The 27,326-nt window shown below is 46.4% G+C and overlaps 3 protein-coding genes across 20 annotated transcripts in view; 2 read left to right on the forward strand and 1 right to left on the reverse strand.

Annotated features, from left to right (window-relative positions):
• The first annotated feature begins 315 nt into the window (after positions 1 to 315).
• Positions 316 to 14,097, forward strand: Jpt2 (Jupiter microtubule associated homolog 2). The gene is made up of 5 exons (XM_038324686.1): positions 316 to 465; positions 5,200 to 5,348; positions 8,584 to 8,726; positions 10,449 to 10,497; positions 11,672 to 14,097. The coding sequence occupies exons 1-5, from the start codon at positions 422 to 424 to the stop codon at positions 11,854 to 11,856; spliced, it is 570 nt and encodes a 189-aa protein (XP_038180614.1). The 5' UTR covers positions 316 to 421; the 3' UTR covers positions 11,857 to 14,097.
• A 7,941-nt stretch (positions 14,098 to 22,038) lies between these two features.
• On the reverse strand, positions 22,039 to 23,005 carry LOC119811989 (40S ribosomal protein S2). Its single transcript, XM_038326273.1, has one exon. It carries the CDS (start codon positions 22,968 to 22,970, stop codon positions 22,089 to 22,091), a length of 882 nt encoding a protein of 293 aa, XP_038182201.1. The 5' UTR covers positions 22,971 to 23,005; the 3' UTR covers positions 22,039 to 22,088.
• A 1,149-nt stretch (positions 23,006 to 24,154) lies between these two features.
• The window catches only part of Mapk8ip3 (mitogen-activated protein kinase 8 interacting protein 3), a 42,779-nt gene continuing 39,607 nt past the window's right edge, over positions 24,155 to 27,326 (forward strand). For all 18 annotated transcript variants that reach the window (XM_038326099.2, XM_038326106.2, XM_038326102.2 and 15 more), the window contains exon 1: positions 24,155 to 24,585. In XM_038326099.2, coding sequence (XP_038182027.1) covers positions 24,268 to 24,585 — 318 coding nt within the window. In that variant the 5' untranslated portion in view covers positions 24,155 to 24,267. The remainder of the gene's footprint in view (positions 24,586 to 27,326) is intronic.

Raw genomic sequence — 27,326 nt, forward strand, 5'->3', positions numbered from 1 at the left:
TACCCTTGAACCCTTGCTTCCTCCTGAAGGCGTTGAAACCCCGAAGAAGCCAGCCACCACCCACCCCAAAACTTGCTAGCAGGCTGTGGGGAGAGGGGTGGGAATATGTCCGCATGGAAAAGCAGATTCGTACTCTTAGACTCGCTAGTGTCGGAGGGTGGGACGAGCTGTGGTCCAATGCCTGCGCCTAAAGCCGTGAGAGGCGGATGCTGGGGCCAATCGGCTGTAAGCGCGATGCGGTACTCTCCAAGCCTGCCTCTCTTTGGAGCAGGGGGAGGGACGGTGTATGACTCTGCGATAGGCTGCAGAAGTGTGATTGGCGCGGGAGGCGTCCAACGGGCTTGGGCGGGTCAGGGTACCTGCGCGGGACCAAGCGGGAACCGCCGCGCGGCGGCTAGAGAGACGCGGGGCGGCGGCCGACATGTTCCAGGGCGCGGACGGCCAGGCTAGCGAGTCGGGCTCCAGGTGCGCAGGCCGGTGATGGGGTCCGGGTGGGCGCGTAACTGCAGCCACGTGGCGGGCGGGAGACCCTACAGATGCGGTGGGTGTGGCTCGTGGCTCCCCTGAGAGTGCTGAGCGAGCTCTCCCGGGTTGCCTGAAGCCGGGCCTCGCAGGAAGGCTGGGGGTCGAGCGAGCGGAGTGGAGACCGGGCGGCGGGACGAAGACACGTGGCTCTCCCGAAGCGCTTGCCTATGCTAGACGCTAGTCGGGCGCTGCCGAGCTCCGTTTGCCGGCTCCTGAGTCTTTCCCGCGTCCAGCTTGCTTTGGTTGGTTACGACGACCCTTTAATGTAGCTGAGTGGCGGCAGCAATCTCTGACCCAACCCACGACCAGGTGTCCATTGGGTGCACGTCCTGGTCCTCCCGGGGACCTTCCCAACGTAGTTTCATCTGGACTTTCCTTCTGTCTGATCTGCTTCGAGTGACAAAATGAAACTGGTGTTCATGACTTCCCTAGCTCCGGAAGTTAGTGGTGAAGTAGGCGTCCATGGAGAGGATTTTAGGAAAAGGAGGAATTCCCCATTTGATATTGGAGTGAGGGCCAAGGGAAGGAAACTGCCGAACTTGGATGATGAAGTCTCAGTCTGGGCCGTGTTCAGTAGAAACAGTGCTTTGGGTGGCATTTCACCCCGGTTGGGAGGAAGCCAGCGCCAAGTCAGACTGATTGCTTCAAAGTCTTTGATTTTTGCCTGCAGCTACTGTAAGGTCTCCATTTTAGGTTTTCCTCTCTTCTAACCCTGTCTTTTGTCTCTTTCCTGAAGGATTTTCTTGTGCTGGGGATTTTTGAGCTGTAAAAGCATTATTTATTGCCGTTATTCATCCATTAAATGGATAATGGTGAAGAATGTGCCCACATTTGTTTCTCGTGGCATTATCCCACACTTGACCAGTTGCTAAGTTTTTTCTTCAGTTCACCGTTGTGGGAAGGTTCGGGGTCATTGATACTATTGAGGCGTTTTCTTGTGCCATAGTCCACTTGAAGTGTGTGGCTTTTCATCTTAGTCTATATCTCTTATATTCTCTTGTATAATTTGAATATTTATGCTGAAAAAGTAAAAAGTAATTGGAATGTACCCCCACATTGTGAATTTGGCCCTAAAATCTGAGCTGGCTAATCTCTTGCTAGCCCCTTCCATTCCATTGGTGTTACTGTGATAATGGCTGCTAGGAGCTTCCAGAAGGCCACACTGTGCCATTGTTCTGAGCGCTGTTTATTGAAAGGCCCATTGAACTCTCAGTCCCATTTGTGAGACCCTGCTGGGGCAGCCTTAAGACTTGCATTGCTGTTGTAGGCTGTGCAACTTGTGCTTGCCCCATTGTCTTAGGGACCGAGATAGACTCTGCTGCAGCCCAACTGGCCCATTATCTTTGTCAAAACTTCGTATAGCACCACTTTCCTTGCTTGTTGTCAGATTAAAATCCCAACAAGTAGACAAAGCGATACTAAATCCTTCATTTCTATACCCATATTAGCATTAATTTCAATAACTTCCTTTGTCTCCTGCATTCCCGCCGCAGACTCAGTTTGTCTCCTCCCGAGATGGCTTTGAGGTTCCAGGAACACAGTGCTTCTGTTGCATCACGCACATGGAACACAAACCATTGACGAAGGCCTGGCTATACTGTTAGCTCTAGAGGTCCAGGCCATACACTTGATCACTCTGTGTTTTGCATCTGGAAGTGGGTGCAGAATAACCACAGAGAGACTGGGAAGGTGAGAGTGTGGAGCCGAAGACAAACACCCGACAGGACATTAGTGGCTTGGAAAACAACTGTCTTCAGATACACAGATATGAATAAAATAAAGCTAGGAATATTCATGCCTGCAATCCCAGCTTGTGGGACGTGGAGAAAAAGGCACCATGAGTTCAGGGTTGGCGTCAACTTTGTACTGAATTTGAGGCCAGCACGATTAAGATCCTGACTCAGCTCTTTTCAACCCCCAAAAGAAAATGAAGTAGGAATTTTAACTCATGCTCACATGCAACTTTATACTGAGTTTAGTTCGGTTTTCAAAAGAGCTGACCATAGACCCAAAAGTATTAAACCTGACAATCCAAGAAAAGCCTGGGCTGGTCAAAACTGGTTTGTGTCAATGGGCACTGATGGCAGGCAGTCTAACTTACCCATCAACATGCATGGTCTAAATATTTTTTTTTTCTTTTTATTGTGCTATATATTTTTTCTGCTCCCCTCCATTTCTCTCCCCTCCCCTTCAACCCTCTCTCAAGGTCCCCATGCTCCCAATTTACTCAGGAGATCTTGTCTTTTTCTACTTCCTATGTAGATTAGATCTATGTAAGTCTTTCTTAGGGTCCTCATTGTTGTCTAGGTTCTCTGGGATTGTGAATTGTAGGCTGGTTTTCTTTGCTTTATGTTTAAAAGTCACTTAAGAGTGAGTACATGTGATAATTGTCTTTCTGGGTCTGGGTTACCTCACTCAATATGTTTTCTAGCTCCATCCATTTGCCTGCAAATTTCAAGTATCATTATTTTTTTCTGCTGTGCAATACTCCACTGTGTAAATATAGCATGATCTAAATCTTGTTGAGTCTTTTCTAATGGGCTTTTAGTTAAACTTTTTCCCCCTTTTCAGATGAACTTTTTGATCCATTCCTAAGGCCCCCACAAGAAATGCTAACTGTTGACGGGGCAGGTTTGGCACATCCTCTTTCCCTGTTGGTATATGCCTGGCATCTGCGGTGTTGAGTGTCCAGCCTTGATTTTCTGTTGAAGCGTGACTGGCACATTTTGTCAGCCTGAGATCCTCACTTTATACTGCTCTGCTGTAGAGCAGGCAATCTGAGAACTTTGTTCACATTATGCAGAAGTGGACTGACAGCCTTTTTACCTCTCTGGATGAAACAAACACATTTTAGATACTTTTGCTGTTGTTGTTAACTAACCCTAGAGTAGTTTGTTTGCATAGCCTTTCGGTCAGCCCTAACCTCCATTCTTGTCTCTTATGTGGCAACCATTCTTTGATTTTAAGTATTTTTCTAAATGTCTGAGGTCATCAGTCTCAATGCTCAGAGCTAGTGGAAGAGGGTGGAACCCAGTGTGGTGCACAGCTGTGGGAGGCAGAGGCAGAAGGATATCTGCGAGTTTGGAGCTCTTACACAGAGTTCCAAGACAGCCACAGCTGCATAGATAACCTGTCTTCAAACCAGAGAGATGTGGACCATTCACTAGATTAAAATTTACTTTCAAGCGGCTGTGTATTGTTTTTAATTTTGAGATGGCCTTGGGTAGCCTTGTGTAGCGTTGCGTTCTCTATATAGTGAAAGATAGCTTGTTTTGGTTTTGAGACGGGGTCTCTTTATGTAAGATGCCCTGTCTGTCCTGGAACTTGCTATGTCACAGAGATCCACCTGCCTCTGCCTCTGCTGGGATTAAAGGCGTGCCCCCACCATGCCAGGCTAAGGATAACTTGAATACTGATCTTTCTACCAAGTGCTGAGATTCCAGGTATTGGCTACCATGCCTGACTAAAAGGCATTTTAATAAGTCTAACCAAGTGTTTGAAATAGGCATACAAAATCTTTCACCATGTTGCAGTTGTATATCTGCGCTCTGGACTTGAGGGCCAAGCTTTACTGTAATTTCATAGGTCGTCAGCTGCTACAGTAAAAATTATCCACTTTCTAACTTCCCTGTAGTGCCTGGTGAAGTTTCCTTCCCAAAGGTTGGGGCCTAAGGTAGGTGTTGCTGTTGGAAGCTACATTCTTTATGGGTGTTTAATTAAAAGCTATGCTTATAGAATATCAGTAGAGTTTAGAGGGGATGCTTGGTGCATATGCCCTGATCAGAAGTAGGTAATGCTGCCAGTGTGGTGGTTCTTTTCTAGTCTAGGTACTTCACTGCTTACACCAGACATCTTGGGGTCTGTATTAAAACCCAGCAACGGATCTAGGGTACACCCTAATGCCTTCCTAAAGGTATCTGGGAAACATACGGGAAGAACACCTTTATCGTACACTTACGGTCAGGCCAGACCCCAGATTAGCACTTACGAGTTCTAGCAGGGGAGTCCCTGGCTACCTTGGCTACTAAGCAGAAGGTTGGTAAAAATAGGGACATGCTTACTTGTGAACTATGTAGCAAAGTTGAGACAACATGGAAAAGAAAGCAAAATAGAACCTTTTTTTTTTTTTTTTTTTTTTTTTTTTTTTTTTTTAAATAGAACCTTTTTAATCATGACTTTTATCCTGATCAGAATCTAAAATAATATTGACAGAGTATTAAAACTAATTTCTGGCTCGGCAGTGGTGGCCTTTAATCCCAGCACTCGGGGAGGCAGAGGCAGGTGAATCTCTGAGTTCCTGGCCAGCCTGGTCTACAAGAGCTAGTTCCAGGAAAGCTAGGGCTGTTACACAGAGAAACCCTGTCTTGAAAAACCAAAAACAAAAAAGCTAATTTCTGATCCTCATTTCTATATAATATGACTCTTAAAAAATATAAAGTTCCGTATGTGGTTCGCCTTACTCTACCCCTGTGTGTGTGTCTTTCTATGTAATCCAGCCTGAACTCTAAATCCTGCCTTAATGTCTCCCAAGTGCCAATCGTACTGTCAGACTTTGTGATGAGCCCGCTTCTGTTCACATCATTGCCATGGGAAAGCGGCCATCGACACCAATCCTAATGAGTCCTGGGAGCCTGTGGGTTGGCTGTCATTCATTTGTGTTCTCTCTGTTCATAGATCCATGAAGCCCCCAGGAGGAGAATCGAGCAATCTTTTTGGAAGTCCAGAAGAAGGTGTTCCTTCAAGCAAACCTAATAGGATGGCATCTAATATTTTTGGACCAACTGAAGAACCTAAAAACATACCAAAGCGGACAAATCCTCCAGGTGTGGTCTTTGTACTTCTTAGATCCCTTGGCCTTCGTTTTCTTCTGTTCTTCTGAAATATTGTCTTAATGCTTCTGTTGCTGTGGTGAAATACCAGGACCAAAGCAGGTTGGGGAGGAAAGGGTTTATTTGGCTCACAAAATGCCTGATGGCTTGCCTACAGCTCACTCTTAGGAAGCATTTTTCTTAATTGAAGTTCCCCCCTTCCGAAGACTGCAGCTTGTGTCAAGATGACATAAAGCAGTTATGGGTTTGTTTCGTTTGTTTTGTTTTTTAAGACAGGGTCTCACTCTGTAGACCAGGCTGGCCTTGAACTTACAAACACCTGCCTGCCTCTGCCTCTGCCTCCCTACTACTACTGTGACCAGAGACATGCCCTGTCATGTCCAGCTTGTTCTGGGTTTTGCTTGCTTGCTTTTTGTTGCTATTTGAAGACAAAGTCTGTCTGTGTAACCCAGATTGTGAACTCAAAACCTTTTTGCTGTCTCCTGCATCTGAGACTTCAGGTGTGGACTACGTGCTTGCTTTTTTTGTTTGTTTTTCTTTTTGGTTTTTTGGAGTTTTTGTTTTGTTTTGTTTTTTCGAGACAGAGTTTCTCCGTGTAATAGCCCTTGCTGTCCTGGAACTAGCTTTTGTAGACCAGTCTGTCCTCAAACTCACAGAGATCCACCTGCCTCAGCCTCCCGAGTGCTGGGGTGCTGGGATTAATGGTGTGCGCCACCGCAGTCCAGCCCTGTTTTTTTTTTTTTTTTTTTTTTTTTTTTTTTTTTTTTTTTTTTTTTTTTTGTGCGATCCTTTCAGACACTTTTTAAAGCACCTTACCCCTTATCTGCTGTCACCTTCTGTGTTGAAGGTGACTAGAGCATCTTTCAGGTTCCGTCTACTTATCAGATAACTTGCCAAAGTTGCTGAGGGTACTGGGTGCTGGGTCTCAGACTCCCTAATATTCTCAGATTTCATCCAAATTGTGTGTTCAAATGTTTTTCTTAGGAAGAGTATTTTTTGTAGTTGTTTGGTTTTGGGTGTTTTTTTGTTGGTTTGTTTGATTTTGGTATAGTTTTTGGTTTTTTAGAGATTGATTTCTCTGTGAAACAGTCCTGGCTGTCCTGGAACTCGCTCTTGTAGACCAGGCTGGCCTTGAACTCACAGAGATCCACCTGCTGCTGCCTCACACGTGCTGGGATTAAAGACGTGCCCCGCCGCCACCACTTGGCTTAGTCTCTGCTTTTAGACACAGTTACAAGCCTCCCCGTTAGCTACACTCCTGACCTCTACATCCAGTGTCTTCCAGAAAGGTACTCAACTCCATCAGTAGGATCCTGAAGGGCCTTTTCTAGGTGTGTTAACTAGCGAAAAAATCCTCAAAAAAATTTTTGGCATTCCTGCTTTTCCTTTAGGTTGCTCTTAAGAGTTATGTGATAGCAAATTGGTTATGGTAGCTAAGAAATAACTGCAGTAGCTATCCAGGGGGACACACAAAAGGTTAAAACTCTTTAAAAGAACGTGTTAGCTTTCTTCTGCTTCTGCTTGCTCTCAGATAACTGCTTGGTGTAGAGGGGACCTGAGAGTGGAGTGGTCACTTTATTTATCCATATTCAAACGAATGAGACTTCACCCTCTTTTTACATTAAAGTTGTGTCCTATAAAGATTATTTTGAATCTTTATTTACATAAAAATATGTCCCTGGAGCCAGGTGGTGGTGCACACCTTTAATCCCAGCACTCGGGAGGCAGAGGCAGGTGGATCTCTTGAGTTCAAGGCCAACCTGGTCCACAGAGGAGTTCCAGGATAGCAGAACTACACAGAGAAACCCTGTCTTAAAACCCCACCCCTACCTCCAAAAATGTCCGTGGAATGCTTTTTTAGTTTATGGTGTTGTTTGGCTTTTCCTGGGGAGATGTAAACAGATTTCTGTTCACCTTAGATAGCCCATCAGTAACAGACCAAATAAACAGTCCATCCAAGTCCAGCTGGTCAACCACTGAGTTTTCTGGAGTTGTTTATGGAGCGTCAGGGAAGGGTTACTTAGGGGCATAGTGGCTCCAAAACAGCTGCATCACTGAAAAGGCCTTTTTCAGCATGGATGGTGGCCTCCTAAAAGTTGCAGAGGCTTAATCCTCTCTTGAGGTCTATACATTCTAACGTTTCCTGAGGCCATGTGTATCTGGGTCTTACAGCTAGATACAGTGGGGAAGGAGTGGCTAGAATTCCAGGTGAGGGTGTAGTGACCTATCACCTACAAGGGCAATAGTCCACAAGTCTCACGCAGGTAAGCACAGCTACTCTGATTATGGCAGTGGATTGTGCCTGGAAGACAGGGCTCCAAATCATGGGAAGCATAGCTGGCATGTATTGATAATTCGCACTATAGATGTCGTCTTGAGCATTTATCCAAGGAACTACAGCAACTTACAGAATCCTCATACAACCCATTTGTTGTCCTTACCGTTAAGTTGAGGGATTGGAGGCCTAGAAAGGCAAGGTATCTTAGAGCAACATGGGTAGTCATTGGGATGTTTTTTTCTATTATAGATTATAGCTCCTGTTGGTGTATTGAAGCCATGATTTGTCTGCCTCCATCTGGTGTAATGCTTTGGAGAAGGGGGGTGCTTGGTATACTGAGTGAAGAAAGACATCAGTTGGTGTTTTGTACCTTTCTGCCTAACGTAGGCATCCTTGTATAATGTCCAGGTCTCAGGCCATGAGATCCTTTTGAGATGCACTGTTTCTATCATAGCCTCGTAAACTCAAGGTGGGCATCCAGGAGCACATCTCCCAACTTGTTGACATCTAGTCGTCCCTACAAGTTCTGGCCAGGAGGAGGTCAATGACTAACCTTATTTTCCAGATTATAGGTTCACCATAATTAAACATTCAGTTATTTGCTTTTAATCTGCTTAAGAACTCTTGCTGATTAACCAAGGGAACTTTCCACTGGAAAGCTTGTCTTGTTCAGCATTAAGGGAGCTCTGGGGAGAGGTGCTGTTTTATTCCTTCCACCTCTTAGAGTCCAGCCCAAGGGCGGCTTGGCTCTGCGCACGGAGGCTGTGGCTGACCAGGTTAAGCATTAGTTGGGATGTAAGCCTTCAGGGACTTAAAGTAATTATTCCTCCCCTATTGCCCTGGAACGCAGGAAGGCATTAAGTCTACTGATAGGCTGTCTCTCAAGGTAACCGCAGCGCTGTAGGGTCAGGTGATGTTCTGACATTCACTGCTCTGTGATTGTTTCTGCAGGGGGCAAAGGAAGTGGTATCTTTGATGCATCAACTCCTGTGCAGACTCGACAGCGACTGAACCCACCTGGCGGGAAGACTAGTGACATATTTGGGTCCCCAGTCACTGCCACTGCACCCCTGGCACACCCAAACAAGCCCAAGGTATGGACAACATTCAAATAGCAGACAGAAGAGGAAAAAGTTGTGCCAACTTAACTCTTCTAAAAGTTCCAACGCAGCTGTGACATATCGTTAGGAAGAGTCAGGCAGTGTTGGTTTTCCCAGCATGGTCATTCATCATTAGGTTTGGAGTCACCCAGAAAACATGTTTCAACCTCCTAAGCCTGGGAGAAGTAGTCACGTTCATCTCTCTGCACAGCAGCTGCCAAGCGCCTGTCTGTGCTACCCGACTTTTATACACGAGGTGTGGTGACTGAGTACATTGAGTGAGGGTTCGACTCTGATTTTTGAAAGGAAAGATGTTGGGTTTGTTCTTTCTGTAGTACTAGAGATTAAACCTGGAGCTTCATACACTCTAGACAAATGTTTTATCCGTGAACTCCCTCCACAGCCTAGGAGTATAGCTCTTGAAGGGCTTTTCTCCACACAAGGCTGACCTTGTATCATCTTTGAGGGTTTATGGTCCTTGGCAAACAGGGTTGCAGGCCTCTGAGCCAGTGAAGGCTCCCTTGATAACATGAACTCTTGCCTGTACTCCAACTCAAAAGCTGCTGGGAAAACACTACCAAAGCAATGTGACTTTGGACTTGACATTTGGATGTACTGATTAGATCTCTGAACACCCTGACCTGGGGCAGAGGCTTGGCCAAAGCCAGTCTTAGCTTCCCTGTGTCCCGGAGCTTATTGGTAATGAAACCCAGAACTATATTATTGTTATAATTCTTAGCAATATCTTTGTTTTAGCTACTATTTTTTATTTAAAATTTTCTTAGATTTTTAGATTTTGTGTGTACGAGCATTTTGCCTACGTGCATGTTTGTATGCCATGTGTGCACCTGGTATCTAATGAGGTCAGAGGGCATCAGATCCCCTTGCGGAGGCAAGGGTTACAGTGAGCTAACGTCACTGTTGCGGTTCAGCAGGGTCCATGGGACTCAGTCACAAGTCTCTGACTTGCAGTGTTGAGATCAAACCCAGAGAGGCTCTTGCATGCTAGAGACACACCTAACCATTGAGCAGCACTCTAGCCTACAAAAAGTTTGTTTATTGTAAAATTGTGTTATTTTAATTAGTAGGAGTGGCAGCAAGAGGGTGTGTGCATGTGAGTATAGGTACCCTTGAAGGCATCATACACCCCTGGAGCAGTAGTTACAGGCACCTCTAACTGGGAACCGATCTCAGATCCTGTGGAAGAACAGCAAGAGGTCTTAACCACTGCGCCATCTCTAACCGTGTTTTAAAAGTTAAAAATAAAGCAGACCTAGCCTGATGGTGGGACACTTTAATCCCAGCACTTGGGAGGCAGAGTCAGGCAGATCTCTGTGAGTTTGAGGCCAGTCTGGTCTACAGAGCAAGTTCCAGGACAGCCAGGGCTACACAGAGAAACCCTGTCTCAAAAAACCAAATAAATGAATGAAGCAGACCCTATAGTGCAGGTCTATAACCCTAGCTGTTCAGGAACCTGAGGATCAATACCTGCCTACCTTCAGGGTGAGTTCAAGCCTAAACTGTGGAAATTTTAATGAGAGCCTGTCCCAAAAAGTAAAAAAAAAAAAAAAAAAAAATGAGGATGTCGGCCTGGTGGTAGAATTCTTCTCTAGCAGGCATGAGGTCCTAGGTTCAAGCCTTTGGTGGGTAGAAAGGTCATCCTCAGATCTTTATTGTCTACCTGAACGAGCACTAACCTGATGACTCGTCTTGTAGGATCATGTTTTGCTATGTGAAGGTGAAGACTCTAAATCGGACCTGAAAGGTAAGTATATTTCCTGCCTGTTATGCTGGGAGAGTTCCTAGTGGATTTGACAAACAAAAGGATAGCATCTCTGTGCCTTCCAAGACAGCTGACCAAAGCAAGCATAAGGGAATGGCTAGGGGCTGGAAAGATGCCTCAGATGGCTCAGTGGCTGTTGAGGACCCAGGTTCAATTCTCAACCCCCACATGGCAGTTCATAGCTATCTATATTAGGTTTCAGGAGATCTGGCAACCTCACACGGACATACATGTAGGCAAAACACCAATGCATGTTAGATAGATAGATATATAGACAGACAGACAGAGTAGATAAGGGGTTTAGTGTTTAAAAAAGGCTGGGGTCAGGGCTGGAGAGATGGCTCAGAAGTTAAGAGCACTGACTGCTCTTTCAGAGGACCTGACTTCAGTTCCTAGCATGGTGGCTCACAGCTTTCTAAAATGAGATCTGGTGCCCTCTTCTGGTGTGCAGGCAAAACACTATATACATAAATAACTCTTTAAAAGTTAAAAAAAGAAAGCTGGAGTCATGAGCATAGTTACTTCTGTAATACTTTTAGGTTTTCTTTTCTTCTGGAGCAGTGGTTCCCAGCCTTCCTAATGCTACAACCCTTTATAACACCTGACTACAGTTCCTCGTGTTGTGATGGCCCCCACCATCACATTATTTTCATTGCTACTTTGTAATTGTAATTTCACTACTGTTAAGAATCATACTGTAAGCCGGGCGGTGGTGGCGCACGCCTTTAATCCCAGCACTCGGGAGGCAGAGGCAGGCGGATCTCTGTGAGTTCGAGACCAGCCTGGTCTACAAGAGCTAGTTCCAGGATAGGCTTCAAAAGCTACAGAGAAACCCTTTCTCGAAAAACCAAAAAAAAAAAAAAAAAAAAGAATCATACTGTAAAAAAATCTGTGTTTTCTATTGGCCTTAAGTGACCCCTGTGAGAGGGTCGTTCAGCTCCCAAAGGAGTTGTGACTCACGAGTGGAGAGCTACTGTCCAGACGCTCCCTGTGCCATAGGAAGGGTGGGGACCCAGAGTGCTTCATGACCTTGAGACCAAGTGGGAGTAGTAGAATTGAGAGCTTACCCAGTGTGCTGTGACACTTTCAGTTAGTGTAGCTTGCTTCATAGTGTAGTTGCTGCCTCTCACAGACAGATATTGGCTTTGTCCTACAGACACAACAAACTCACCCCGAGGAGCACAGAGCGAGAAGGGAAGCTCAAAAGAAGCAGACCATGCCAAGATACCAGAGCCTACACCTACAGTTGACAGTCATGAGCCCAGACTGGGACCGCGGCCTCGGTCCCACAACAAGGTCCTGAACCCACCAGGAGGCAAATCCAGCATCTCCTTCTATTGAGAGGCTCCTCCTCTGCCTGTACTCAGACCGGAAACTCAGAGATAGGTTATTGAAATGTTAGTGCTTCCTTTAACCCAAATGAGTCAGGGTGGGAGAGGGGTTGTCATGCGTGTGGGGTTGCCTGCTCATAGGCCTTGATGCCTTTGGAGGAGCTGCAGAAGGACTGTGCCTTCCAGACTGCCAAGATACACATCTGTGGGGATAAAGTGGGGCGCTCTTACGCCTCCTCTGTAGTTCTGTGTGGAACAGTAAGGTTCTGGAAAGGGCGAAAGATGTCACCCGTTAGCAGAAGGCTCGTTAGGGTCTGTCTCGTCCTCGTATCAACAGTCTGCTGGCTGTTGGGCAACCAAGAATGGTGGTTTGGCTGGGAAAAAAAGAAAAGAGAAAGAAAGGAAAAGAAAAAAAACCAAACTACCTATCCCTCACTGTGGGATGGAGGAGAAACACATAGACAAAAACTCTTAAAGACAGAGTGAGGTCTACATATCCTTTCCTTTCAGGGAATGCTTATCACCAAAATGTTTCCACCTCTGAGGTCACCTCTGAGCCCTAGTGTCTCCTTTTCCTTTTGTTCCCCTCAGTACGTCACCCTATAGTGTTGGAATGTGACTGCTCTTTTTGGTAGCAGTCAACAGAAAATCAGTTATTCTCAGTCTTGTCCTGAGTGGAAGGTTTGGATACCCTGATCCTCTGAATTGTAGTCTCCTTCCTGCACCTAAAACCGTGGCCAGGTCTAGGTAGCAGCCTGTCTTCCTTTATGGTTGGTTTGGTTCCTGCCATGCCAGGTTTGCATATGGGTTGTTTTGTTTCTCTCGTCAGCCTTGAGTCTAGCCTTAGTTCCTCACCTGTGAGGGCTCTTGCTATCTGTGCTTCTTCCTGTACATAAGGCCTCAACCTCTGCAGGGCTTTAAAGATTACTCAAATATGTCCAGGTATTGGGTGAATTTTTGGTTTTCCTGTCTCTCTGTCCTGTAGTTGGGAGGAAGACCTGCTGAAGAACACTGGGTTGGGCGGGTTTCTTTAGCCGTCTGCAGAGGTGTTGTTAGGATCAGCAGCTTATGAATACCCACGGACTGTGCTTCTAACACCCAGAAAACATCACTGTGTACACCAAAGCAGAGAGCGGCCTAAGCCACCTTTAGAAAGCTTCAGACTTCTTAACCTTGTTCATGAACGGTGCCCCTTAGGCCTGGATAGTGAGTATTTTGGCAATAAGGTTACGACTGTCACTTGACAGCAGAGATCCTGGGCTCCACAGCCATGCTGCCTGCCACCTGGTATTTCATGCCAGGCACGTCTCCGTCCTGTTCAGTCCCTAAGGGCTGCAGCCTTAGTTCCTCAGTTCCCACTTGTGGTGGGCGACTGTGCTACAGAGCGGTGAGCAGATGCCAGAAATGTCCTCGTCAGAGTTTGGGGAAGCAACTGTTCTGCAGTCACACTCATTGACCCAGATGCTCAAGTGCCTGCAGGAGCCCCTGCCGTGTTCTGCTTCCAGCACCTGGATCATTGAGGGATTTAACCATGGCTTTGTCAACCAAAGAGTTTATACCTTTCAGCTGCCCTGGTTCCTGAAGCCAAGAAACATGTATTACATGTATGTAATTCTGTAACAACTCAAATGGGTTGTGGTTAAGTCATGAGGATGTCATTTGGAATTCAGAGTATTTTTTCCATTTAAGAAAATGTCATAAATGTTTGCTTTATTTAGCCCAGACTCTAACATCTTTAACTTATAAGGAAATGATACAATGATAGAAATAAACCTCCTTTTGTAACTGCTTTCTTAAGTAGAAAATGATTTGTGAATTCCAAATTGAATTGTCAAAAAAAAAAATCTGACATGACTGTGCTGGCCCTGCTGCTGGTCCAGCGAGAGAGGAGCTCCAAGCCCACTTGCTGGCCTGGATGGCTGAGAGGCTATGGGAACCCGAGACAGTGACCCACAGCAGCTGCCTTACTCGACTCCCCTATCTTTCTCTGAAACTGGGCCCAGAGCATGGCCAGTCTGCCGCCCAGGAAGAGGCCCTGTCCAGCTAAATCCAGTGGTATACAGTTCTCACACCTGCGTTAAGCCTTAACGCTTTGTTTAAGTGAGTTTGGTGCCAACATTTTTCTAGCACTGTGTCAGAGCAAGAAACCTGTCCTTACATCATAATGCAATTTTATAGGAATGTTTTGTTATTTTTATGAGACAAAACTGGGTATAATGGTTGAATTAAACTTAGTAACCACATACTTAAAGCCTGTGTGTATTTGTGTAAACATGCTCCTCCATTGTGTGTGTGTGTGTGTGTGTGTGTGTGTGTGTGTGTGTGTGTGTGTGTGTGTGTTTGAGAGGGAACAATGCCTAAACTGTGATCCTTTTTCATGGTATTCTGTTTATAAAGATGACTCCTCCATTCCTTGGTCTTGATCCAGAAATGCCCAAGATAATCATCTCTAAGATTTGGGCAGAATTAATGGGCAATATGCTAGTTTTCTGTAGTTGGAGTGTATTCTTTAGGACAAGTGGTGTGGGCAAACTTAACCTGCTCCAGCTTGACTTTGAAATTACCCAGTAACAAGTCTTACAATGACAAGGTGGGGTGTCCAACTATTGAGCTATGTTGAGAAAATACGGGTTGGACGTCTTTCCTTTGTGTGTATCATCTGTTTTCATATGGTCGCCCAAACTCCATGGATCGTGGCAGAGTGACTGCCTGCTTGGTGAGTCTCTGAAGTTTCACATCACTCTGAATGAGGGATCAGTGTTTGATATGAACCAATGCTTCACAAGCCAGGAGTGATGGCACGTCTTTATCCCAGCTCTTGGGACGCAGAAGCACGTAGGTCTTTGAGTTCAAGGACAGCCAGGGCTACACAGAGAAACCCTGTTTTAGGTAGGTAGGTAAAGAATAATTCCAATCAGACCAAATAAAAAAGTGCCCACGTTTAATAAATGCAATGCTCCCGCGTAGCCGGGAGCATTGGCTTGGGGTGGCAACCATGCAAAACCCGAAGACCACCTCGGGCCATGATACCACAGCAGGCCACGAAGGCAACCAGTCCCAGGCAGTGAGCCCCCAAAGTGGCCCGTGGGCCATGAGGGCTACTGGGTCCTAGGCAGGGAGCCATGTGGCAGGTGAGAGACTCAGATGGATAGGCATGCCATGCAGAGTGAGGTTGGATATTTATTTAGTGCATTAGGGAAGGGGAGAGGGAGGGAGGGAGAAGGGGGATGAGGAAAGAAACGGAGGGGAGGGGCATGGCAGCAGATACATCTTTGGGAGAGAGACAAAAGGGGCTCAGGCTGCAAGCCTGAAGGAAGGAAGATCTGCCTGCCTAGGTGGTGGGCAGGGGAGGGAGTGGGCGGGGCTTGTTTCTTAAAGGGACAGGACAGACCATTACAGGTAGACTGTCACTTCACAACTAAAACCAATGTGTGTTATCTGAAACAATTTGCTTGTCCACACATAATTAGAAATGTAGTGAGTTCCATGAACTAGGTTAGAAACTGGAGATACAGTATTGTGTTAGCAACTGTTCCATCCCTGGACAGACACTAAAATATGTATTTCTCCAGAGGCTAAATAGCTGATTCCCCGTGGTTCTCCCTGTGCTTAATTAGGAATTGAAAGTATCACAGTTGCCATCTCATGTCTCCTTCTTAAGTAGAAATAGTACTGGAATCACATGGTTTTTGTGTTAGCTCCTAAACTATATTCCTAATTTTTAGCATTCTGGTAGATCAATCATGAAATATTCTTTTTTTAGTTATAACCATGTAGTGCTATCTGAAATCCAATTCATGAAAGGGAGGCCAGGCGGTGGTATTGCGTGCCTTTAATCCCAACACTCAGGAGGCAGAGGCAGACAGGTCTCTGAATTCAAGGCCAGCCTGGTCTACAAAGTGAGTTCCATAGCTATTGGGAAACCCTGTCTCAAAAAAAAAAAAAAAAAAGTGAAAGGAACATAACAGATATTTGGGCTTTGGCAGACATTGGGGACAAGATTAAAGTCGGATTTTTGACATGTGTTTTCTATTTTTGTGATAAAAGGCAACTTACAGAAGGGAGTGTATGTCTGGGCTTACGGTTCCAGAGGTACGAGGCCGTCACCATCACTGCAGGGAAGCATGGCAGCAAGCAAGCTTGAGGGTAGAGCAAATAGCTCACACCTTAAATCTAAAGTTGGCCCCAGTGACACACCTCTTTGAACAAGACCACACTTCCTAAGCCTCCTAATACGGCATAGCATCATCAACTGGGAACCCAGTATTCAAAGTCCTGAGGCTATGGAGGGACAGTGTCTTACACTTTAGGACCTTTCAATGGGATGAAATATTCTAATATAGCTTCCAACATCCAGGATCAGGAAAACTATACTATTCAATAAGTATGTCATTTTTTTAAATATTTATTTATTTATTATGTATACAATATTCTGTCTGTGTGTATGCCTGCACGCCAGAAGAGGGCACCAGACCCCATTACAGATGGTTGTGAGCCACTATGTGGTTGCTGGGAATCGAACTCAGGACCTTTGGAAGAGCAGGCAATGCTCTTAACCTCTGAGCCATCTCTCCAGCCCCAGTATGTCATTTTGTTAAATTTCAGTTACAGGAGCTGGAGAGAACACTTAATGCTTTTGCAGAGGAATTGAGGCCAGTTCCAAGCACCTTCCAAACAGGAAGGGTGTCTCATAACCACCAGCAACCAGCTCCAGGGGATCTGATGGCCTCCATTGGATGGGAGCCTGCATCCATAGGCACATATCTACTACATAGAATTTTTTTAAGATTTATGTATTTATTATGTATACAGTGTTCAGCCTCCATGTACGCCTGCAGGCCAGAAGAGGGCACCAGATCTCATTACAGATGGTTGTGAGCCACCATGTGGTTGCTGGGAATTGAACTCAGGACCACTGCAAGAGTAGTCAGTGCTCTTAACCTCTGAGCCATCTCTCCAGCCCCCTACTACATATAATTTTAAAAATCATTTTTTAAGCTAGGCAATGGTGGCACATGCCTTTAATCCAGCAGTCGGGAGGCAGAGGCAGGCAGATCTCTGAGTGTGAGGCCAGCCTGGTCTACAAAGTGAGTTTCAGAATAGCCAGGGCTGTACTCTTGTCATTTATTTTTTGATTAGTTTCAAACAACAAACTGGCCCCAAGCATGTTAATAACAAAGGGGCGGGGCATGGCCTCTGTGGTATACTGTCAGGGATGTACAGGGCAAGGTATGGTGGCACACACCTTTAGTCCTAGTGCTTGGGTAGCTGAGACAGGTGATCCCTGTTAGTTAAGAGGCTAGCCTGGTCTACATAGTAAATTCCAGGACAGCCAGGGCTCGTAGACCCTGTCTCAAAAAAACAATTTACAGGGTTAAAGTTGCTGATACAGACCAAAGACAAAATACTAAAACAGCCCCAAAACACAAGAGTGTTCTGTGACGTGTTTATCCCGGGACTGGAGAGACGACTCAGAGCACTTCCTGTGCTTGCAGAGGACCTGGGTTGAGTTCTCAGCACCTACGTGGTGACTCCACAACTATATAATTCCAGTTTTCAGAGATCTGATGACCTCTTCTGGCCTCTGTGGGCACCAGGTACTCACATGGTATATACATGTGCAGGCAAAACACTCATACTATACAAAGTAAATCTTTCAAAAAAATTTTTAAGAATTAATCATTTCACCCATTTGTCCTGATTCCTAATTTTGGCAACTTAAAATTAACTTGGGCAGGGCTGGAAAAATGGCTCTGTGGGTAGAACACATTCTATTTCAAGAACCCACATGGCACTTGCAGCTGTTAACAACACCACTGGACAGTGGTGGCACATGTCTTAAATTCCAGCACTTGGGAGGCAGAGGCAGGTGGATCTCTGAGTTTGAGGCCAACCTAGTCTACAAGAGCTAGTTCCAGGACAGGCTCCAAAGCTACAGAGAAACCCTATCTCGAAAAGCCAAAAACAACAACAACAATAATAATAGTAATTAAAAATAATAACTCCAGGGGATGGAGAGGTGGTGCAGTGGTTAACAGCACTTGGCTGCTCTTCCAAAGGTCTTGAGTTCAATTCCCAGCAACTACATGGTGGCTCACTACCATCTATAATGAGATCTGGTGCCCTCCTCAGGCCTGTAAGCATACATGCAGGCAGAATACTGTATACATAAACACATCTTTAAAAAAAAAGGGGGGGGGAGGGAACTCTAGCTCCAGGGGATCTGATAAACTCTTCTGGTTTCTGTAGGCACCAGGCACATTCAGATGAAACACCCATACATATTAAATAATAAAACTAGTTCAGGTAACATTTACTGCAAGTACTATTACAATATGCCCCTTTTGTGCTAGCCTGCTTCTTTAGTTGGATAATAATACACAGGCTCAGCTTTGCATGCTTGGAAGGTCATCAGTATCAAAACCCAGGCAACCTGGAAATGTAGGGTGTATCTCGGGAAAACAGCTCAGACATGGTTTAAAGCAACAGAAAGTCTTTGTTAGCCGGTCAGCGGCTACACTGGGTGTTAAGATCCCAGCGTAGCCCCAACCCTTTCTCAGGGTGAGCTTTTAAGCACAAAGCAATGTCCTGGGTTGACACACTTCAGTTAGCAAGAACATGTAGCCAGAAGTGGAACTATAAAAGCCAATAACCATTTAAAGACTCTCCCAAAACTATAGACTGAAAGGATTAGGCCTTTGTTTTCTTTTTGGCAGGTGGTGCTGCCTCCATGCTGAATTTACAGTCTGAATGGCACTCCATCATGGAGTCAGTTCTAAGGTCTGGGGCTCTGTTACGTTCCTCACTGGTCTTAGTGAATGAGTCAAATCATGGACTCATACTCCCTTAAGTTTAAAATACAGGGTCCCCATGTTAATCTAGTCAGAATGAGAAAGGCCCAGCCAGAACCGGGTGGTGTTGGTGGTAGCCACCTTTAATCCCATCAGGGAGGCAGAGGCAGGGGGATCTCTGTGAATGCAAGGCCAGCCTGGTCTACAGAGTGAGTTCTAGCACAGCCAGAGATACAGAGAGAAACCCTGTCTCGAAAGATAAGCAATCAATAAATAAAGGCCCAGCTAGTGCTGATAGCAAAGCAGTTAGCCAAGGAGACCTAGAGAAGAAGACTGGTTATTTCCCCAACCATGGTAAGATTTTCTCTAATTACTCCTGAGCAGTCTGCATTGAAACAACAGGTTTCTCCCAAAGCCACACATAGGCTTTTGGTGGTTCGTTTCTGTTTTTGTTTTTTATCACATGAGAGGTCTAAGCCTGTCCAATTTTGCAGGATCATTTATTTCTGCAAGGGAGTCTCACTGTTGTTTTAATGCCTCTAGGTTCTTGACCAACCTGTCTACTTAGTTTTGAGAACATCAGTAGAGGCATATTTAGATTTAGTCAAACCATTGGTATATGCCTGCCAAGTAGTCTTAGGGTCTCAGTAATGTTGCTGTTATCCAGATGAATTAACCTATAAGGCAGAAAAGCAGGCATCAGAATAAGGCCGAGTGCTAGATTAAAGTTTAGGGTATTAGTTTCAGCCCCTTGTACTCTCTAGCACTAATTTGGGCTGCCCCCGTCACAGTGAGTTTTGTCAGTCAGTGGGCTGACAGTCTGGTTAGTTCCTATCCTGTGTAGTACAGGGCTTGGGTATCTAAGCATAACCAGCAGCCCTGGTAGATTTCTGGCTGAGAATGATTAACTCTAACTCCCTTCCTGTGACATAGAGTCTGATTCCCCTGTTTTTCCTGTTTTCCAAAGGCCAGAAAGAATTTTTAAGAGGAACTTTTCGGGAAGCCTCTGTTTTACAACTGCAGTTTGTAACGGAAACTCCCTTGTTTCTGACAACTAAGGGGCCCACCTGTAGGCAGTGTCTTAGTATAGTGATACTTTATATTTTAATAAATAAATCTTGCCTGAAGATCAGAGGGTAAAACTAAGCCACTTGCCGGGCGGTGGTGGCGCACGCCTTTAATCCCAGCACTTGGGAGGCAGAGGCAGGCGGATCTCTGTGAGTTCGAGGCCAGCCTGGTCTACAAGAGCTAGTTCCAGGACAGGCTCTAAAAAAGCTGCAGAGAAACCCTGTCTCGAAAAAAAAAAAAAAAAAAACTAAGCCACTAGAGGCCAGGCAGTGGTGTCACACACCTTTAATCCCAGGATTTGGGAGACAGAGGCAGACAGAGCTCTGTGCGTTCAAGGCCACCCTAGGGTACACAAGATTAGTGTAGAAACAGATCCAGGAGGTGGTGGCTCATACCTTTAATTCCAGTACTAAGGGAGTCACATGCCTTTAATCCCAGCACTAGAGAGAATATAAAACAGAAGGAGACAGGCTCGGGGCTCAGTCTGTCGCCCGGCCTTGGAAGAGGTAAGATTTTTCCAGTGACTTGGCTGTCTCGAAAAACCAAATAAATAAATAAAAGTCCAAAATCCAAAGTTTCTTCTGAGATTCATGTACTCTCTTAACTATAATCTCCTGTAAAATCAAAAAGCAGCTCACATACTTCCAACATATAATGGCATAGGACATAAATTACCATTCCAAAACATAGGTATGAGAGCACACTGAGGAAATATTGGACCTAAGCAAGACTGAAAACCAGTTGGGCAAACAACCGAATTCTGCATCTCCATGTCTGATGTCAAAATGCTCTTCTGATCTCCAACTCCTTTCATCTTTGCTGACAGCAACACACTTCTTTCTCTTGGGCTGGTCCCACTCCCTGTTAGCAGTTTTCCTCAGCAGGTGTCCCACAGCTCCAGCACAGGGCGTTTCCATGCCCTAGGTTTGGGTTAAAACCCTTTTTATAATGCCTGTTGTGGACAAATAGCTGAAAAAGGTTTTGAGATATCTGGAAATGTTAGGCTGGCGCTGAAGTCAGCTGTTTTTAAAGCATCAAATCCCTTTTGCTCAGTCAGTCCGGATTAAGGGCTCATTGCCCCTCTTTGTGCTGATGTATAGAAGCCTTGCTATTTCCACAAACTGGTAACCAGAGGTAGCAATGCCTGGCTGAACCTAGGAACTCTCAAACCTGTCTCTTGGTCTTTGGAGTTGGAATCTGAAGGATGGCAACAATCTTACTCAGAGAAAGGCTCTTTTTTTGCTTCCCCTCAGCTGGTAGCCAAGGTAGCCTCTAATTTACAAAGTTGGTTTTCTTAGTGAAGATTCTGTACCCTGGGATCTGTAACTTTTGCAGTCATCCCTTAGTGGCCCCTTTACATCTGTTTTCCTGGGAGACCTGACAGCTCTTAGTGTCTTGTTAAATAGGGTTGGAGAATTCTTTAAATCCTTGGGACAACCTGTACCCATTGTAACTTCACTCTGGGTCTGTCCATTTAAAAGCAAAGATGGACTGACTCACTTCTGCCAGTGTGTGGCTGGAGAATGCCATGTTTCAGGTCCAAGATAGTGTCCACCTGTTCCTCTGAAAGAATCGGAGATCTCAGATTTCTTCATAGGCATAAGAGGTGTATTCCAGGGTGACTGGCAGAGCACCAGGATGCCTCTCTCTAAGCTAGGCACTATGCATTGTAATTTCCCTCTTTCTTTCCAGGGTCATTGGGTACTGTTTAATCTGGAAGGGGTTAGCTGAACTGGTAGGAACTTGGTGTTGTGTTCCTGTCCTGGGTGGGAGATGGTTCTGCCAGCAATCACAACTCCAGTCATTGCCCTGCTTCTCTGGCAGTGGCTGGGCCACTCAGACCACCTGGCAGAAATTATGTTCCCTCAGGTACCGGCTCTGCTGCTGCCACTAAAGGTAGCTTTAACTAAATCTCAATCACTCTATTAAGACTTGAGATTCAAAGGCTGGAATGAAAACCTGCTAACTCAGAGACGTTGAGTAGCAACTAACTAACTTCTCCTTTATCCACCAAACAAAAAAGCCGTGTCACTCCTCCCTAGTCCAGGTGTGTCTGTCTCTTCCAGATGCCTTCTCATGCTCTGTGGTTACTTTATGTCAACTAGTTGCTAACTCAGCATCCTGACCCATGGTTAATTTTATTTAATTAATGCAAATGCAAAGTTGAGTTTCACAGTGTGATTGAATATTGCCTTTCTCAGGGTGAGCTTTTAAGCACAAAAACCATGTTCTGGGTTGACATACTTCAGTTAACAAGATCAGTTAGCCAGGAGCAGAACTATAGAAGCCAGAAAGCAAGGTTAGTACATTTAGAGACTTTCCCAGACTATAGATTTTTTTTTAACAGACTTAATTCACTTTTATTTTCCTTGTATAAAAACCCTTATGTGGTGGCCACAGCTGGAGCCTGGGTCCTCTGAACAGAGACTCTGGTGTGGGTTTTCACAAGATGGTCAGTGAATTCCTGATAAGGAGACTTGGTGAACACAGTCTCTTTCCAGAGGTCGGGGGTCAGGTAGCTGTAGGTCTTAGAGATGGCATCAAAGGTGGCCTTGGCAAAGTTGCCCAGGGTGGCAGTGCAGCCCCTGGCTGATGTGTAGCAGTCATCAATGCCAGCCATCATCAGTAGCTTCTTGGGCACAGGAGCGGAGACTATGCCAGTGCCTCTGGGTGCAGGGATGAGACGCACCAGCACAGAACCACAGCGGCCTGTCACTTTGCACGGAACAGTGTGGGGCTTGCCGATCTTGTTCCCCCAGTAGCCTCTCCGCACAGGGACAATGGAAAGCTTGGCCAAGATGATGGCCCCTCGGATGGCAGTGGCTACCTCCTTGGAGCACTTGACACCGAGACCTACGTGACCATTGTAGTCCCCAATAGCGACGAAAGCCTTGAACCTGGTCCGCTGGCCTGCCCTAGTCTGCTTCTGCACAGGCATGATCTTCAGAACCTCATCCTTTAGGGAAGCTCCCAGGAAAAAGTCAATAATCTCAGACTCCTTAATGGGCAGGGAGAACAGGTAGATCTCCTCTAGGGACTTGATTTTCATGTCCTTAACCAGGCGGCCCAGCTTGGTGACAGGAATCCACTCCTTGTCTTCAGCTTTACCTCCGCGAGCCCCGCGGCCTCGGCCTCGGCCACGGCCTCGACCACGGCCGCGGCCCCTCAGACCGCTGCCGAATCCTCCGCGGAAGCCGCCACGACCTCCTAATCCTGGGCCCCCGGGTCCTCCGGGCCCTCCCGCTGCACCGGCGTCATCCGCCATTTGGTGTTTTCCAGAAGAAGAAGCCAGACTATAGATTTTGATGGATTAGCTCTTCGCCTTCATTTTTGGCAGGTGGCGCTGTCTACATTCTTAATTTTACATCCTGAATGGCACTTCCATCTTGCTGTCAGTTGTGCTAAATTCTGGGGGCCCTGTTACAAAACAGTTAATCTCTTAGGGTAGATATTTGTCTATATAGCAAATTATGTTGCCAAGTGTTAGTGGTGCAAGGCTTTAATCCCAGCACTGGGGAGGCAGAGGTCGGTGCATCTCTGAGTTCAAGATCAGTCTTGTCTACAAAGTGGGTTCCAGGACAGCCAGGACAACATAGAGAAACCCTGTTATGGAAGAACCAAAAGAAAAAAAAAAAAACCCTAATTATGTTCCAGTGATGGTATGTGCACATAGTCCCAGCTAAATGGCAGAATCAGGCAGATCTATAAAAGTTTGAGGCCAGACATAGCAAGTTACAGGTCAGCCAGTGCTACACAGTACACACACGCGCGAAATTCTGAGCAATGCTTTAAGTGTTCTGGTCAGCTACAGGACTCGTTGGCGTAGTTAAGAGTAAGTTCTGGTGGCTGAGAGATGGCTCAGCGGTCCACAGCACATGCTTTTACAGAGGAGGTCCTCTATTCAGTTCTAGAGCCATCCATGGCTGCTCACAAAGGACTGTAACTCCAATTCAGACACCCTCTTCTGGGAGGAGGGAAATCATCCGTTAGCAGAAAGCAGTCAGTCTCCACGCCGCGCCACAGTTCAAAGTCAGGCTCATGGTGTCCCCAGCCAATGAACACAGTTCGACTCGCTTTATATTCCGGCTTCAAAGTTCTGCCACACATAAGGACCCTAGAACCCCAGCAGGGGTGCAGATGGATCACTGCTTGGAACTAAGCAACAGCAGACTGTAAAACAGCCAGAAACAGGGCACGCGACACACATCGCATGGATGTCGAGATCGGCTGGAGTGTATTACAAAAGTCTAAAGACAAACAGGGCAGAGACACAGAAGCAGCCAGATCTCCCAAGCCTCAACGAGCCGGCCTCATCAAACACCACCCGCGACGCCCCGGAAACTTCCCAGCCGCGTTTCCTCTAGCGTCAGGGCGCACGACTCAGGGCGGGGCAGGATGGGGCTCCACCTCCGCGACCAGGCGGGACTTCCGGCAAGGGAGTGACGGGCGCGGCCTGGGCGGCGGCGGCGGCGCATCCTAAGGTGGCGGCTGCCTGAGGTGCTAGCGGCCCGTGGACTCGGGCACCGGAACGAGCCGCGCTGGCGGCGGCGGCGGTAGCCGCGATGATGGAGATCCAGATGGACGAGGGCGGAGGTGTGGTGGTGTACCAAGACGACTACTGCTCTGGCTCGGTTATGTCGGAGCGTGTGTCGGGCCTGGCGGGCTCCATCTACCGCGAGTTCGAGCGCCTCATCCACTGCTATGACGAGGAGGTGGTCAAGGAGCTCATGCCACTGGTGGTGAACGTGCTGGAGAACCTGGACTCGGTGCTGAGCGAGAACCAGGAGCACGAGGTGGAGCTGGAGCTCCTGCGTGAGGACAACGAGCAGCTGCTCACGCAATACGAGCGCGAGAAGGCGCTGCGCAAACAGGCCGAGGAGGTGCGTGGGCCCCGGCCGCCGCGGAGGGGGACGGGGTGGGGAGCGTGGTGCAGCCAGTCCGGCGCGGCCGGCAGAATCCTGCCGCTGCAAGTGCCGCTGTCTCCATCAATTTGGACGCAGAGTCCGGGAGATGCGGGCCCCCGTTCCTGCTCTCCTCTGACCTTGGCTGCCGCCTGCTGGCTCCGGATTTTTCTTCCTTCAGTGCTTTGACCAAGTTTTGTGATCATCTAGCGCGAGATGATCGCAGAGCCCAGAGAGTCTACTATTCTGGAAGTCAGTGCTCTTCAGTTTATGATGGGAAGTGGCTCTTTATAAATTCCATTTCCGTGAAGTTGATACAGTCTCAGAGATTGAAAGTCCTTTTTGATATTTTGGCTTCCTAAATTAGTGGCCCCGTGCCCGGGTTAGGCTAAATCTTGTTTATATTGAATCAGTCCTTACTGTGGCTTGCTTTGCTTCTGGCAGCTGAGATGCTGCTGTTCTGAATTGGGATACACAGGCCCCACTCGACTGGCTTCCTCGAGTTCTCAACATAGGGCATGCAAACGTTCTTAGGATGTGAGGAGGGCTCAGGGTGACCTCGAACATTTTACTGAGGAGGGAACTGGCTCCAGAAAGTGTCGGGGCTAGACCAAGGTCACACGCTGATTAGTGACAAAAGGACAGGCCAGAATAAAAGGTAGACCTTGGCACCAGCCTGAGCTTTATCTTCGGGGTCATTTTGCTGCATAGTAGGGCAGTTCCCCAGAAGTCTGCAGTGTTTGATCCTTGCAGCCCAATCCTGGAGCTGTGACTTGTGCCTGATATCACTCTCCATTGTCTTGAACTCTCTGGGGACTTTTGCTACTTTGACAGAGAATTCGGGTATTTTTTTTTCTCCCTTGCCTCTGTACCTACATAGTCGAGATCACTGATGTGGAAGAAAAGGAGAACATGAAGGTGAACGGCCCTAAGACTGATAAAACCTAGTAAGTTAAAAATGGGCTCTGCCTGGACCAGGCACCTGCTCTATGTGGTGTTGACACTGCTCCCAGGGAAGATGCCTCAGCCTTCCAGTTTAACTGCTCGCTGAAATAAGCGGGGAGTGTACGTGGAGCTTGCCCGGTAGCACTACCAAGACCAGCTCTTTAGAGAAGCTGATCAAAGCACGAAGTGAACAGTTGCTCTGCCAGCGAGGTGGAAGCTGTTGTTAAATGCCCGGAGTGTGTCCTTGGGGGACCTCCAATAAGGTTAACACCAAAGAGTGACTATACGCTGTGAACAGTTGGCATCCTAGCTATTTTGAGGTGGGTGATTATCTTCAGTTCTGCTAGAAACAAACAAACCTACACTACTGTGTGCTGCTGACCAGCTTTGTCTAGACAGGGGCTTGTGATCAGATGGGTGTGATGAGCCGGGAGCTGTGCATCACTGGATGCCACTTGTCGTGGCGCAGAAGAGTGCTGTCCCATCTTAGTCAGTGGATAGATAACCCGAGCTGCTAGCAGCCTTTGGAGAAGACAGAATCTTCAAGGATTTTTGTTTGTTTGTATGTTTGTTTTTCAAGACAGTTTCTCTGTGCAGCCCTGGCTGCCCTATAACTCTGTAGACCAGGTTAGCCTCGAACTCACAGAGATCTGCCTGCCTCTGCCTCCTGAGTGCTGAGATTACAGGCGTGTTCCACCATCGCCCTATAGGCTTTTAAAAATTCTTAAACAGAGAAAACATCTTAGTCCTCCACTTCTTACCCTAATACCAGGTGGTTCATTCTCTAGAACTCAGGACCTGGGAGGAGAGACTCAGCTGTAGAGATTGCAGATTCCAGTCTGTCCATCCCACCCTTAGGAAGCACACACTTTCCCCACCTCTCTCAGACCTCCAGTTACAACTGTCTTTGCCAGCAGTAGTGAATCATTCCACTACAGTGCCACTGTTGGCCATGGTGTCCCAGAAAGAAAACTGTGGCAAGGTGAATTTATTTAGCACTGAGGACAGAGTCCCTAATATAGTTTCACATCAGCCTTGGATAGCATGGCTTGGGCCTTGTGATCTATCACGTTGTTACTGATTAGTAAGATTCTAATAGAAAGTATTTTTTATTCCTCAGCCCTTTCCCACTGGAAGAGTAAAGGATTAGAAAGGGGCGGCTCACTATGCCAGCCTTTTCTTTGCAGTGGGCAAGCACTTAGATCATAGGAAGAAAATTATGTTTGAGAGACAGAGTGTTAGTGTTCTTACTGCCTTTAAGTCGTCTTCACCCTAAAGAATGTGCTGGGGAGCATTCTTTAGCTCATCTCAAGCACCTCAGGTGGGCTCTTTGGACATTTACTGATAATGTGGCTTTGGTTGCTACACAAAGAAAGACTCCAAATGGAAGAGTTTGATCCAAGATTTATTTTTTTACTAGTTAAACAAGAATAGCCGTTCATAGAAAAACATTTGTATGAGGTTAAGTGGGAACAGAGGGATACCTGAACACCAAGCCTACTCAATGACTAGAACCTTTCATAAGTGAATTAATCTACTAAACCTGGAATTTGTGTTTTTATTTTTATATTACAATAGTAAATTTACCACTGCTTGGATAAGATGTGTTTTCTTTTTAAAAAAATATTTGATTTATTTTTATGTGCATTAATGTTTTGTCTGCTTGTATGTCAGTGTGAGGGTACCAGATTCCCTGGAACTGGAGTTACAGGCATTTGTGAGCTGCCATGTGGATGCTAGGAGTTGAACTCAGGTCCTTTGAAAGAGCAGCCAAT

Source organism: Arvicola amphibius, chromosome 4 (genome assembly GCF_903992535.2).
Source record: "Arvicola amphibius chromosome 4, mArvAmp1.2, whole genome shotgun sequence".
NCBI classification, from domain to species: domain Eukaryota; kingdom Metazoa; phylum Chordata; class Mammalia; order Rodentia; family Cricetidae; genus Arvicola; species Arvicola amphibius.

Excerpts from the sequence above, each read along its gene's own strand:
- Jpt2 (XM_038324686.1), top strand. The coding sequence starts at position 422 with ATGTTCCAGGGCGCGGACGGCCAGGCTAGCGAGTCGGGCTCCAG. Across the intron at positions 5,349-8,583 it reads AAAGCGGACAAATCCTCCAG|GGGGCAAAGGAAGTGGTATC; the intron begins GTGTGGTCTTTG and ends TTGTTTCTGCAG. Across the intron at positions 10,498-11,671 it reads CTCTAAATCGGACCTGAAAG|ACACAACAAACTCACCCCGA; the intron begins GTAAGTATATTT and ends TTTGTCCTACAG.
- LOC119811989 (XM_038326273.1), bottom strand. The coding sequence starts at position 22,970 with ATGGCGGATGACGCCGGTGCAGCGGGAGGGCCCGGAGGACCCGGGGGC.